At 37.1% G+C, this 15,515-nt stretch overlaps 1 protein-coding gene across 1 annotated transcript in view; it reads right to left on the bottom strand.

Annotated features, from left to right (window-relative positions):
• Window positions 1–15,515, bottom strand: part of DMD (dystrophin) — a 2,107,962-nt gene that overhangs the window by 1,730,918 nt on the left and 361,529 nt on the right. The window contains exon 5 of the mRNA XM_029240038.1: window positions 4,747–4,839. Coding sequence (XP_029095871.1) covers window positions 4,747–4,839 — 93 coding nt within the window. The remainder of the gene's footprint in view (window positions 1–4,746; window positions 4,840–15,515) is intronic.

Raw genomic sequence — 15,515 nt, forward strand, 5'->3', positions numbered from 1 at the left:
CACTAATTCAGCTTATCAGCCTCAGCCTCATTGCTGTTGCTTCTACCTGGGTGCAAATGTTGCTGAGAAAAAAATAATAATAAAGGGCAATGTGAGATAACAGTTCTTCTTTTCCTACAGAAAAGAGAGTTACCAAGAAATCTTTATTAAGGATCAACCTTCAGTCAAACACTGAGCGGCTCCTATGGGGAGTCTTTAAGCAGAAAAATTCCCCACCCTCAGGGCTCACAGAAAGAATCAATATAAATAAATGTGTGTGTGTGTGTGTGTGTGTGTGTGTGTGAATACAGCTATACATCTATTTTTTAAAGGAAAAAAATGAAATGACTTTGAGCACTGATTTCAAAAAATGACTAGGAGTTAACGGGGCAAAGAAGGTGTAATGGACCTGCAGATGCACTACCAGGATTCTCCTTTAAGGAAGGGCTTGTTTCTCCAGCTGTCCTGAGGCAGACATCACCCATGAGTCCCCTCAGGAACTACTTGAGTGGCACAAGCATGTCACCTATGGTGACATCCCTCCTAGGGCAGCACACCTTATTAACTGATGAAGGGAAATTGTATAAAGACTCAACCATTTCAGCCCCACTCGTGACAACTCTAAAGGCTCATTCGAGCTCCCAGTTCTCCATGGAGTTCAAGAAGGCTTTTGGGTGTGCATCCATGAACAACCTGCCTGCCAAACTCAGAGTCTGCTTCCCAGAATCCATCCTGTAACTATAAGGAGTTACAGCAGAGGGGTAGGACTGAAGAGAGGGAGGAATAGTCTTCTACAAGGGATGGATGGTAGTGTGTGAAAGTCCTTCAGAAGATCGAGACCTGTTTTGCCCAGAAGGCACTAGGTAGGCAGGAGGTTACAGTAAGGGCTTTCAGCAGTGCAAAATCCATCTTTCTCTTATCTGTTGTGCACATAATAAATAACATAAACATTCCAGTGTAAAGGAGCCCTGGAATTGAGTATTTCTTTTGAGGTAGCCAGCAAAGGTGGGGGTCTGACCTTGAGAGCACACCGCTGTTAGTGATACCAAGCAGGACCCTGTGGGACTCCTGGGCACAAAAGCCTTTCTGTGTCCCCCATTTCTTGATTACAGGAAATAGGCTTCCTTCAGCCTCCATGACCTTCCCTGAGTTCCAACGAGCAGATTTAAACAGTTGCTAATTAGGGAAGGGAGGGGATGCAGAGACAAGGGAGGAGCAGTCAAGAGAAACAGTAGTGCAGCCTTGGCACAAGGTCCTGGTTCCCCCTCAAGGGATACACATAACAATATCTTTGAGCTGTTTTGCAGATACTGAAACCTCCACCAGGTGGGAAAAGTTAACAGTGTGCTGCCCACAAGCACCTACACCCCAGATGGGCTGGAACCAGGAGTTTGATGATGCTGACTCCCACTTACCTCACCACCAACTAATCAGAAGAATGTCCACAAGCTGATCACACCCTCTTTGAACAATTACTATAAAACTCCTCACTACCGCCTCCTGGTTGGGATACACAGTTTTGAGGGCATTAGCCCGCTGTGGCCCCCTTTGCCTGGCAAAACAATAAAGATATTCTTTTCTACTTCACCCAAAACTCTGTCTCTGAGAATTAATTTGGTGTCGGGGTACAGAGGCCAGATTCAGCTTCATTAGCAGGATATGTTTTTATCTCCAGCTGGTTCCCAGAACCGAGGTGACCCCCTGCTCCCACTAAAAAGGATGGTTTGCACTTTAAAAGGAAGGAAGAAAGGGACACCTAACACACATTGTCTACTTCACAATTTTGCTCAAAGCTGCTTACTCCTCGATACAGGCATTATTTTTCAGGCAAATCATTTCATTTAAGTAGAAACCAGAAAAACAGGGACAGGGGAAATGGGGTTGGCATTCCTGAGTTTCTGCAAGTTCAGAGAGCAGGCCTCCACAGCAATAGTAATAACATAGTATATGACACTGGAACCAAAGATTCACATCTTTCCATCTCTTCATGTCATTCTTAATCTCGTAGATCTGGAAAGTACTTTAGGTTGGCCAGTGTGTCCTTTAATCTTTACTGAGACTCAAGGGCTTCTTTGACTATTTTATAAGAAGGCAAATACGCACTCTTGGTGAAAATATCTTCTGCGATTCATTGGGTTATGATGAGGAGTATCGAGCAGGAGGAACTTTTAAAAAGTGATTTAGTAGTTTTAGTAGAACAGGGCAGTGTGATAGAAGAGAGATAAGATAAAGAGGCAGAGGCTGGGAACAGTCTACATCCTTGCAATCACAAGGATATGGTGATTTGAGGACATAGATAGAAAACAGAAGACTCTAAGAGAAGTCTCAGACCAGGAAAGACTGCAAAAGCATTCCTTCTGGTATTCCTGATGTGAAAGCCCTTCCACATGCTAATTTTAAAAAATGAGCACACGCACAAGCAAATGAAAATATCAGACAGGGTAGTTTTAAACTCTATCCTGCAGTGAGTTGAGAGGGAATTGGAAAGGGTTTTGAGGAGATAGGAAAGGGTGAGCTCATATGAGAGACAGTTTGGGTGATAAATACAATTAAAATAGCCTTTTGGGGCTCTGAGCACGCCTAAGTCCTCCTGCTGGCTTTGTCATGACTGCCATCTGTGCAACTCAAAGTGTTTCCTGCAAGCTGGGGTCTCTCCATGAACAATTTGTTATGAGGCCATAAGATAAATATCAATACAATAGATGATAGTCCATTAGAAACTTCCATAGCAATTTTACAGAGTCCTATTTATGTCGGTTGAGCTTAATGATAAAAAAGAAGCTTGGGGGCTTCCCTGATGGCGCAGTGGTTGAGAGTCTGCCTGCCGATGAAGGCGACGCGGCTTCGTGCCCCGGTCCGGGAAGATGCCACATGCCGCGGAGCGGTTGGGCCCGTGAGCCATGGCCGCTGAGCCTGCGCTCCGCAACGGGAGAGGCCACAACAGTGAGAGGCCCGCGTACCACCAAAAAAAAAAAAAAAAAAGCTTGGGTTTTATGTGTCTCTTTATTTCATTTTTCTAATGCTTCAGTTTTATTGTAATTTACACACAATGGAAAAGGGGGGAAATACTGCTCCTTCCTCAAGATAGTTTGATAAGTACTGAGCAACAGAAGGAAACCAGTTTGGTGGGGGATGCTATGTTGCCTTGCTGGTTCTATTTGACACCATCACTACATGAAAAACGCCCAGAATTGAGAATCTTGGGCTCATTTGAGGCTCTTATGAGCTATTCTCTGTTGTCAGCCGCTATGGTTGTTCTCTCTCTCTTCCCATATTGCTGTGAAATAGGACTGAGCCAGTTCAGAGTGTTTACAATAAAAGATATGGGAGTCAACTGGGAGAAAAATATGGGTACTGAGTTCAGTAGGTATACCTCTGGTCTACATACTGTCTGACTCCGAGCAGGACCAACCTACAATTCAAGTTAAAAGTCAACCTTACTAAAGGAAGTAGTGATACCTGCTACAATAGGAATGGACCTCAAAGATTATGTTCAGTGAAAGAAGACAGATATAAAAGAATATATATTGTATGAGTGCATTTGGTATGAAATGTCCAAAAAGGCAGGCATATAGAGACAGAAAATAGATGAATGGTTGCCTAGGGTTGGGGGTGGGAGAGGAGAGTGATGGTAAATGGACATGAGATTTATTTTTAGTGTGGTGGAAATGTGCTAAAGTTAGATTGTTGTGATGATTGTACAACTCTGTAAATATCCTAAAATGTTTGACAGATGGGCAGAATTGTTTCTTCCTCAAAATAGTTTGAGAAGTGCTGGGCAACAGAACTAAACCAGTTTGGTATACTTTGCATTTTACACATAGAACAGGTAAACTTATGATATATAAATTATATCTCAAAAAAAGCTGTTATATAAAAAAGTAATCTCTACCAGTAAAAAGAGCCGGCATCTCATTTACCCTCCAAATTCTTAAAATATGAGTGGAAAAAAAAAAGAGTTATTAGTATGATATGCCTCTAAGGAAAATGGTACACTGTACTGAGTGCTTTATGGTAATTCTCTCATTTAATCCTGACAAGAAATATACGTGTTCATTATTTTTTTTTCACTTTTGACAGTGAGGGAATTATGGCCCAGAAAGGGATGACATTATATCCAATGTCACTAAGATGGTAAATGAGGAAGTTAAAACTTAAGCTCCTGTCGGTCTGACTAAGAAAATATATACTCTTCACTAAACCAATGATCTGTGATCCATTTTGCAGAGGACCAGTAAATATAGGCATTCAGAAGACCCTGTGCTGAGGTGGTTCAGAAAAAATGCAATTTCCAAATCAGACTATGAAGTAAGTTTTTCTGTATAACACATATACAGATCATGATATCCCAATAATCTTTTATTGGCATTAGTTTACACTGAGAATACACACGATTCACAAAGTCTTATTCATTTGATAGTGATTAACAGGAAAAATACCCCTCTTCTTACAAAACTATGCAGATGTACTTTTAGGTGAGTTACAAAAGACCTATTTGTGAAAAGTTTTCTTTTTTCTTTTGCCTCATCTGTACCCAGTGAAATAAAATTTAGAAAAATATTCCTGCGAATGTGCTAGAACCTGTTTTATAATCTGCTGATACTTCACATTGCAGATGACAATCATCCCAGTTTAAAAGGCAGCACTATGGAGATGGGCTGTGTTTTGTTAGGGATATACAGGTTTTGCAAATCAATGGTAAAAATGAAAGGAAGGATCAGCAACGTTACCTTCCCCCACCAAAAAAAAAATCATCAGGATTCTTACCTGCCAGTGGAGGATTATATTCCAAATCAAACCAAGAGTCAGTTTATGATTTCCATCTACTATGTCAGTGCTTCCAATATTCACTAAATCAACCTGTTAAAGATAAAGGGGAAACATTTGAAGGAAGGAGACAAAATGTCTGTTTGAAAAGAAAACAAAATGCAAAGGTAATTGCATTTATCTATTTCCAGAGCCTAAGCAGCATTATAGCTTTTTAAAAATAATCTAAAAATGAAACAAACTGCATTTGCAACTGAACTTTCTGTAACAAACAAGTGTCCCCAAACACATTTACAAAGAGATAGGAAATGAGTGTACTTTTAGTGTATAAATAAATTACTGCAGATTAAAGAGTCCAATAAGAGTATCTCCAGGGCTTCCCTGGTGGCGCAGTGGTTGAGAGTCCGCCTGCCGATGCAGGGGACACGGGTTCGTGCCCCAGTCCGGGAAGATCCCGCATGCCGCTGAGCGGCTGGGCCCATGAGCCATGGCCGCTGAGCCTGCAAGTCCGGAGCCTGTGCTCCGCAACGGGAGTAGCCACAACAGTGAGAGGCCCGCGTACTGCAAAAAAAGTATCTCCAAATAAAATATATAATAATGATAACTCATAAAGGATGCCTAAAATTAAAAAGTGCTTCCTAGGACATAATTGAAACTCAAAAATAGAAATTTCATCAATCCTTTTATCTAGCTCAGAGGAGTGCTATTGTAATTAGGGGTGGCTGCATCTGACTAAAATGTCCTTGCTTTAGAAATACATGTTAGAACTCTACTAAACAATGGAGCTAATGGCCAGCTCTCTTTTCTCTATCTAGGACTGGGTTTGGGAATTAAAATTTGGCAGAGTTTTATTTTTTCAAGACAAATCCCATCTCCTGTCCTTCTTGCTCCTAACGTTTTTAGGTGGAGTCAGGTTACACATACACATCAGGCAAATGAGCACATGAAAAGATATTCAACATTACAAGCCATTAGGGCAATGCAAATTATAAACATAAAGAGTTAACACCACACACTTATCATAATGGAAAAAGTTTAAAAAATATAGTGACAATATCAAATGCTGATAAGGATATAGAGAAATTGGGTCACTCATGCTTTGCTGGTGCAAATGTAAATAGTACAGCAACTCTGGAAAACATTTCCAGCAGTTTCTTACAAAATTGAACATGTGCTTACCATACAATCCAGCAATTGGGCTCTCAGGCATTTATTCTAAAGCAATAAAAACTTCTGTTTATACAAAATCCTATACTTAAGTGTTCATACTAGCTTTATTTGTAACAGCCAAGAACTGGGAACAACCCAGATGCCATACAAGGGTGAATGGTTAAACATATTGGTACATCCATACCGCGGACTACCACTCTGCAATGACAAGGAACATCTATTGATACATGCAGCAACTTGCGTGAATCTCATGGGCATTATGCTGAGTGAAAAAAAAACAAAGCCAATCACAGAGGGTTACATACAGTATGATTCTATTTATTTAACAGCTTTGAAAAGACAAAATTACAGAAATGGAGAACAGCGTCGCAGTTGCCAGACGTTAGGAACTGAGGTGGGGTGGGAGGGGCAGGTGGATGTGTTTATAAAAGGGTAGCACAAGGGATACTTGTGATGATGGATCTGTTCTGCACTTGACTCTGATGGTGGATACACAAATGTACACATGTGATAATGTTGTAAAGAACTAAAAACACGCGGCCACACACACACACAAGTACAAGTAAAACTTGGGAAACATAAATACTACTGGTGGATTGTATCAATGTTGATGTCCATGGTAATATTATACTATAATTTTAATGTATGTTACCATTGGGGTAGAGCTGCGTTAAGGGTACACATGATCTTTCTGTATTATTGCTTATAACTACATGTGAATTTACAATTATCTCAAAGAAAAAGGTTAACTTTAAAAATGAGTATCCAGGGATACTTTAAAAAGAGAGAATATCACAATAAAGCAAATATGCAACTTCAGATTAAGGTCTATACAATGGGGGTGAAACTGTCAGAGCAAGGGTTGAGGGCTGAGAATTCAGATTTCTCTCCCTACTTACTATCCCTAGGCTCACTGATACCTTTGGTTGACTTTTCTTTTGGCTGTCTCCAGGACTCTGCCATTTTGTCTTGTCCTGAGGGTATTGATCTGAGAGAGTTTCCCATTTATCCTCCTCTAGGGAGCTTCACTAAATAGCCGAGATTCATTTTGGTTAAACCTTTCATTCTCTCAGGCTCTAAACCTTTACTGAATTAAGTCTCACTTGGATCTGTCTTTCCCTCTTGTCTCTTCCTCCAATAAGATGGGTTTACCATTTTCTCACTCAATGTTAAAATATATTCTTTATCATTCATCTTAATTTTCTAAATCCTATTAATTATAACTTTTAAAACTATGAAGCTATGTGAGAAATCCAGGTGAAAAGAATAAAAAGGCTACTCTTCAGTTTCATTGCCAAATCACTCCCAATTACTCCCCACGTAAATTTATTTGTAGGTTCAATGGATAATCTAATACTTAAATTTATTTTTATATCCCAACTATATACAAAGTATTGGTGGATTGGATTAAAACAAGTAATTGATACAGAAAAATGTAGAATCATTGAAATAAGGATAAAAGATCTAGATACAAGTCCATAGTTTAATTCCACACATAATTTATAGTAGAGGGCATTACTAAGCTATGCAATAGATTACAGGTGAGGATGGTACCACATGGACATTACAGAGAAGTCAGCCTGAAGTAAATGGACAGCATATAAATGGACATTTAAGTAAGGCTGTATTGAAGAGTGGATGAGCAGAAGTCCTGAAAGCTGGTTAAGGTGAAAGACCTTGATTTTCTTGGGTATAGGAAAGTCAAGGTGATACTGCCATTGTAACACATTACACGTCTGCTTATTTCTACAATGCAGATGCTTCTCATTGGACAGCTGAATTTTAGTAGTACCCCATGCAAATTTTTCCTAATTCAGTGCTGAAGTAAATATCAGAATTTCAAATTACTGGGCATTCATATAGATTTTTTTCCTATACATGCAAACAATAATTTGCCATGATACCTTCATTTTAATTATACAAAGTAGATACAACAAGTTTCTAGAATTTAGATCCCAGGGGAGATGAATAACTCCTGAACAAGAAAGCACCATCATCTACATTTCATCTGGGGATTCCTCATGTGGCAGTAGAGGGGAGGGGTTCTCCATGTGGAAAAGATGCTATAACTTTAAGAATTGGTTTACTGATTAATTCATTCAACAAATTCATATGTCAGGCACTGATATACTTAGAACACAAAAGGGAAAAATACTCCTGCTTTCTGGAACTTAATTATAGTGACAGTGAGAATCACACCATATATTTTTGAAGATTCAATTATTTAAATAAAGAACATGTGATTTCTAGAAAATAGATATACTTGGGGAACCACTGCTGGTAGTTAAGTTTAGACTTGCCATAGGGATCATCCTGGGGAGACTAAGAGCAAGCAGCAGGCACTTAGATACCAGCTGCCCCTATCCACTCTCATAAGCTTGTTCTCTGTGTGAGTAGGGAGATGATTCCTCCATTTATTTATCCCCATAAAATCCCTTTTAAAATCCAATCTATATTATATCAGGGACTGTGCTTAGGCCTGATAAAGAAGACTAAGGTAGAACCCCTAATGTCAAAAAGCTCACAGGCTAATAGCAGGTCACAAAATAAAAGTTAATTAAAATTAGGTAGGATCCAAAAATTCCACTTCTAGGTATATATCCAAAAGAATTGAAAGCAGAGACTCAAACAGATATTTATACATCAATGTTCACAGCTATTCACAATAGCCTAAAGGTGGAAATGATCCAAATATCCATTGACAGATGAATAGATAAAGAGAACATGGTGTATATATACAACGGAGTATTCTTCAATATTAAAAAGAAAGGAAATTCTGATACATGCTACAACGTCAGTGAACCTTGAAAACATTATGCTAAGTGAAATTATCCAGCCATAAAATAAAAAATATTATATGATTCTACTTATGTGAGATACCTAGAATAGTCAAATTTATAGAGAAAGAACGTAGAATAGAGGTTACCGGGGGCTAAGGGACAGGTGATTACAGAGTTTTTTTAAACAGGTAAGAGGTTCAGTTTGGGATGGTGAAGACATTCTGGAGATGGATAGTGGTGATGGTTGCATACATAGGGGAATGTATAATACTAATGCCACTCAATTGTACACTTAAAAATGCTACACCAATTTTTAAAAATGTTTAAACTGGTAATGTATATGACATGTACATTTTACCACAATAAAAATAAATAATAAAAAGAAGTCACTGGCACATACACACACCTTAGACAATATTTAAAGGAATGTGCATAGTTGTGTTCCAATAAAACTTATTTATAACCACTGGAAAAAATTAGGTAGGCAACTGTGTCTCATGGACGCCCAGTAGAGAAAAAGAAATTTTTGTGACAGTGTAAGCAAAAGAAAGAGGAAATATTCAGTGTTGACCGAATCTGTAAAGAAGGAATATAAAACTGGAACAAATAAAGGGGGTGTGTGTGGAAGGCATGCCAAGAAGATACATGTGACTAAGGATATGGGGGGCAAGCGTAAAAGATATTACATGGTTGGGAATTAGAAGTGTTGTACTCAGGGACAAGGTGGCATGTGTGAAGTTGTTAAACAATCTGGGGCAGGATTATGAAGAGCCTTAAAAAATCTCAAGGAATGCAAGGAACAAGTTAGGCTACTATGAGGTAGAAAAATAATAATACCAGAATAGTTGAACAGATCTTGGCTAATTCTTATGGGCACTGAGAAAAAACTACCTGAGATTCATTATAAATGTCTCTAACCAGTACAAGGACGCTTACATTTTTGTGAGGGACAACAAACCTTTTCACAATTCTCAACTCTAAGAAATGTGCATTTTATAGTAATATACTGCATCTTTAATTACAACTTTACAAGTGATGCAGTGATAACCATTTGACCATTTCTTTTGTCAACCTTCAATAAACAATAAGAGCATAGTATTAAATCTTAGTTTTACAGGGATATTCTGTAGACAGTTACAATAATGTAATCCAATTTGTGTAACTTTCTGTTGATTTGCAATTATATTTTGTTAGTTCACTTTTTTTATTGCCAATGTTACTCACTATACTATCCTATCCAGTAGGCCAGTTTTGTTGGTGGTGCTTGCCATAGGGTGCAATGAGTAGGTAGCATGGCTTTTAAGTGGTATTTCACTCATATATTCTCAACTGTGTGTGCCTTAGAGGGTAATCTTATCACACTGCAATTATTACCAATCATCATTCCTTTCTAAAGGTCCATATTTGATCAAGTCGTGCTGTCATAGGTAGGTATTTTGTCACCCTGTAGTTGGGTTGTAAGAAACACAACTATCCCCATTTTTTGAGTGGTAAACTATATGTTAATCTTTGTACTGTTTTCTATGTCTGTGTATATGTACATATGTATATGTGTATATATCATTTCATTTTTGTTCTTTTTAGAAATATTGTTTTTCTTTATATATAAGACCACACAAATATTATTTTATACAAATGCATGAATGAGATCTTATACATGCCTCTCCTATTTTTCTTGAGACAAGTTTTCTTTTCCATTTTGCTTGCCCCACTTTCTTCCCAACTTCTTTCCTAATCTGACCTAAAAAACTCCCTATTCATATGATCAGTGTATGTGTGAGTGTGCATGTGTGATATCTTATAAACACAAATTTGTGAGGTTTTATAGTCTACAGATGGCATATTATTCAGGTTCTATTGAATATTGCTTTTACCAAACAATAATCCCTTTTATTTGTTCATTTTCATGGCTAATCCATTTGGCTCTCAATTTTTGTATGCTTGCTGTTGTTAATAATGCCCCATATCTCACCATGTAGCTATGAATTATATTGATTTTTTTAAATCATTACTAGCTCTTCTCAAATAATCATCACCATGCCGCACAATTGCTTCTCTGCTTTTTTTTACGTAGTTTTTTCCTAATACATGCTCTGGAATTACATCTTCCAAGGATTATCAATCTAATTTCCAAATAACTATGAAAAGGGAAAATAAAAATTAAAATATGTTAATATCTATGTTAAATGAATAATTATGTGTCTGTCTAGTAAGCAAAACAAAAACCATTTATATGACATATATGCTAATAAATGGATTCTGTGTGTGTGTGGAGGGGGGGTGTAACAAGCACAAAATAACAGGAAATTCAATCTTGAGGTCACTGAGGAGGCCGAAAGTTATGTTTCCCTGTTTTGCAGAATGAAAGCATCTGACACCAAATGAATAGGTGTGAAAATTGATATTATGTGTGAAAATTAAATAGCATGCATTGAATTTTTGCAGAAAAAGTTCACCTCCACATGAAGATTGGCTTTAGGAGTTCCTGCAAACAGGCCTAAGACTCTACTCAGAAAGTAACATTAGATTCTGGCTCAGAGTTTTGCAGTGTTATCTGTGGAAGATGCTTTACTCAAACATAATTCTGGAATATATAGAAAATTCTCACCATTTGCTTTTTTTTTTGGCCACACCACAGCACACAGGATCTTAGTTCCCGGACCAGGGATCGATCCCGGGCCCCCTGCAGTGGAAGCGTGTGGAGTCCTAACCACTGGACCACCACGGAATTCCCTCACCATTAATGGAACCTTACTGTGGCTCCAGCAGAATATTTAAATGTGAACTCATAGGGAAAAATCCCTTGGGTTAGGATGAGCTGGCTGTAAAAAAATGCACCTAGGAAACTTAAGGAATTGGCTTTTGGAATACAGTAGTCTATTGTTATCCATTTTATAGGTGTGAGAAAACGAATTGAAGGGACTTCCTATTCTGTCCCCACATTAGTAGCTAGACTAAAATATCTGATTTTGTACAAATATTTATATTTAGTAATTCTACGATTAATATATAAGTATTCCAGAGAACACTGCTCCTTCCTGGTGTTCTACCTACTAAATGAGTTTACTAACCACTGGGCATGAGGAACAATTCTTTTCCATTGCTTATTCAAGAGAATAATGTTTGTTTTATCCGAGGTTTTGTTTTATCCCCAGTTCCTTCAAGGCTTGGATGCAATCTAGCATCGTCAGTAATATTTTCTACAAGCTAAATTTAGATAGCCCACGGTGGTTATATTGAAAGGATTTATACATATAATACTGATATATGTAAGATTTAAGAATACTTAGGAAAGCCATAAGATTTAAAATGAACCTGAAATGTAATGGTTTAGTGAAAGGAGATTACTGACCTAGAAAAGTTTATATTATTTTTGATTAGTTTTACAGGAAGAAGAATAGCAGAATGAGTTCATCAGATATAAACTGCACACAGTGACTTTGGAATGAGGAACGTTTGACATTTAAAAACTTGCAATAACCAGGTCAAATAATGAAAATGGAACTTCTCAGGGTAAAACAGAAGGTAAGAGAAAAAAGGTAAATAAATGCAAGGGAGTGATATTCCTGTGATATATCTGACAAGGTTCTAAGGAATAAATCTCTTACAAATATTTCCATGCTTTTGAAATTTTGGGTGGTGGCAGGGAGATGGATAAACTTTTCCAGTTTTAGTTTGTAAATAATTTAAGCATATACATTCCTAACATGGATGTTGTAGAAAGTTATGTCTCATTCAATAAAGGAACCATCATCTTTCCAATAAATGATATTCTTGCCTTTTTAGACAACCACTGAGAAGGACATTTTATAACTACAGGGACTAATGAAAACACATCTTGTATCATTCAGCCAGTTGATATTAGGTTAGGGCTAGGAGGTTCCTCATATGTTTCAAAGGATGTGGTTCTTCCAGATCACTTCAGATTTCAACATTTATCCTAAGGAGGAGTCACTTTTGTTCCTTAATATGCAGAATACAATCTGAGATTTTATTTTCATTACGCATGGGGTAAGGGATAAGGGTAAGCAGTCTTTGTACTTATCAGCCTTGGTATGTGCATTTAAATAACCGAAAAACGCTGCTGATTAAATCTTATAAAATAACTTCACATAGAATGTAAGATTATAAAAGGAACCGTGAAATATCATCTTTAAAAGTTTGAGTGGATTTCCTTAACCAGAATCTTAAACAATAACTAACATTTAGGGAAAAACCATGCATTGGGATTTATCAAATAAACAGCCCTCCTGATAGACCTCATGCAGATGCTTCTACCTTCTATATATTTGGTTCTTTCAGATCCATACATTTTTTTCCCATAAACTGTTTATAATAGAGAATCTCTTTCCAACACTCAAGACAAATAGGATTTGCTTTTTAAATGTGCTGAGTGCCTTTTATAAAACATCTGCCATCATGTAGTCAAGCTAAAGAGACTTCTCCATGTTCAAGAGAAATTCCTCAAGTATTTATATAATCCTTCCAAACGTAATGCATTTAAAAGATCAAAAATTTAGAAAAAGCAAAGGAGTTTCACTGCCCTGCAGCATGTGCTTTTATACGTTTAAGGTTCATATAAAATTTTAAGACTTATGGGCATAAATCATACCCACTTTTGCCATTGAAAGATGCATGTATTGAATCTTTTATTATTAAATGATGAATAGTTCAATATATACAACATCAAGGATGGGCTGCATTGGCCATTGTGGCCTTGGGTCTCTACTGGCAGGTTTTTTCTCTTCCCTCTCATATCTGTACATTCAAAATGTTATTTTTTATTTTAAACAAATATAGAAATTTGCATTGAAAAATACCTTTCAAAAGCACATTTTGACATAGAATACATCATAAGACTTAGTACTGGGAACACACTATAAAGATACTACCCCCTAACTTTAGTGACTAAGCTCTACATAATTCATTAAATATTTTTCACCATCCAACATATACCACATATTAACTGTTGAGGACAAAGACTAAAAAATGAACTGTTTTATCAAATTGCTTAAAGACTAGTGAAATGAGTTAAAATTTCTCTCTATTTTGGATGCATTTATGATAATCATACATCACAAGGTAACTCTTAACAGAACTGTGTTTTTGTTTGTTTATACATTTCCTCTTTGACACTAAAGATTTTAAGCAGTTAATTTAAAAAATCTCATAATGTTAAGGAAATATAAACATTAAAATGGTGAAAGAATATTGAAACAAACATAGCAAAATAGAAATTTCAATGCAGGTAGTCTTATTGAACATAAGGTACAGAACTAAACTTTTTGGCAAAGTAGCTCTTATAACTAAACTAAGCAAAATTTCCTAGATGGAATATTGTATACTAGAGGGCTTCATTTGCTTCCCTCTATAAACCTGCCCTCAAAAATGATTTCACAAGATAGTAAGATAAAAGACATACACACTTTCAATATAATATTATTTAACTTGAATTTTTATAAATACCGTGTATCTTATACCTGGCAATATAGAACGCCACTTTAACAACAGCAAGAACCCTATGTAACCCATGCAACTATGGTCAACTAATCTATGACAAAGGAAGCAAGGATATACAATGGAGAAAAGACAGTCTCTTCAATAAGTGGTGCTGGGAAAACTGGACAGCTACATGTAAAAGAATGAAATTAGAACACTCCCTAACACCATACACAAAAATAAACTCAAAATGGATTAAAGACCTAAATGTAAGGCCAGACACTATCAAACTCTTAGAGGAAAACATAGGCAGAACACTCTATGACATAAATCACAGCAAGATCCTTTTTGACCTACCTCCTAGAGTAATGGAAATAAAAACAAAAATAAACAAATGGGACTTAATGAAACTTAAAAGCTGCAAAGCAAAGGAAACTACAAACAAGACGAAAAGACAACTCTCAGAATGGGAGAAAATATTTGCAAATGAAACAATGGACAAAGGATTAATCTCCAAAATATATAAAGAGCCCATGCAGCTCAAAATTAAAAAAACAAACAACACAATCAAAAAATGGGCAGAAGACCTAAATAGACGTTTCTCCAAAGAAGACACACAGATGGCCAAGAGGCACATGAAAAGTTACTCAACATCACTAATTATTAGAGAAATGTAAATCAAAACTACAATGAGGTATCACCTCACACCTGTTAGAACGGGCATCATCAGAAAATCTACAAACGATGAATGCTGGAGAGGGTGTGGAGAAAAGGGAACCCTCTTGCACTGTTGGTGGGAATGTAAATTGATACAGCCACTATGGAGAACACTATGGAGATTCCTGGAAAAACTAAAAGTAGAATTACCATATGACCCAGCAATCCCACTACTGGGCATATACCCAGAGAAAACCGTAATTCAAAAAGACACATGCACCCCAATGTTCACTGCAGCACTATTTACAATAACCAGGTCATGGAAGCAACCTAAAGGCCCATCGACAGACAAACGGATAAAGAAGATGTGGTACATATGTACAATGGAATATTACTCAGCCATAAGAAGGAACAAAATTGGGTCATTTGTAGAGAGGTGGATGGAGCTGGAGACTGTCATACAGAGTGAAGTAAGTCAGGAAGAGAAAAACAAACATCGTATATTAACACATATATGTGGAACGTAGAAAAATGGTACAAATGAACCAGTTTGCAGGGCAAAAATGAGACAAAGATGTAGAGAACAAACATATGGACACCAAGGGGGTAAAGCGGGGGGTGGGGGTGGGGGTGGTGTGATGAATTGGGAGATTGGAATTGACATATACACACTAATATGTATAAAATAGATAACTAATAAGAAGCTGCTGTATAAAAAATAAA

This window comes from Monodon monoceros, unplaced genomic scaffold (genome assembly GCF_005190385.1).
Source record: "Monodon monoceros isolate NGI ecotype Baffin Bay Population unplaced genomic scaffold, NGI_Narwhal_1 Super_Scaffold_22, whole genome shotgun sequence".
Classification (NCBI taxonomy): Eukaryota; Metazoa; Chordata; class Mammalia; order Artiodactyla; family Monodontidae; genus Monodon; species Monodon monoceros.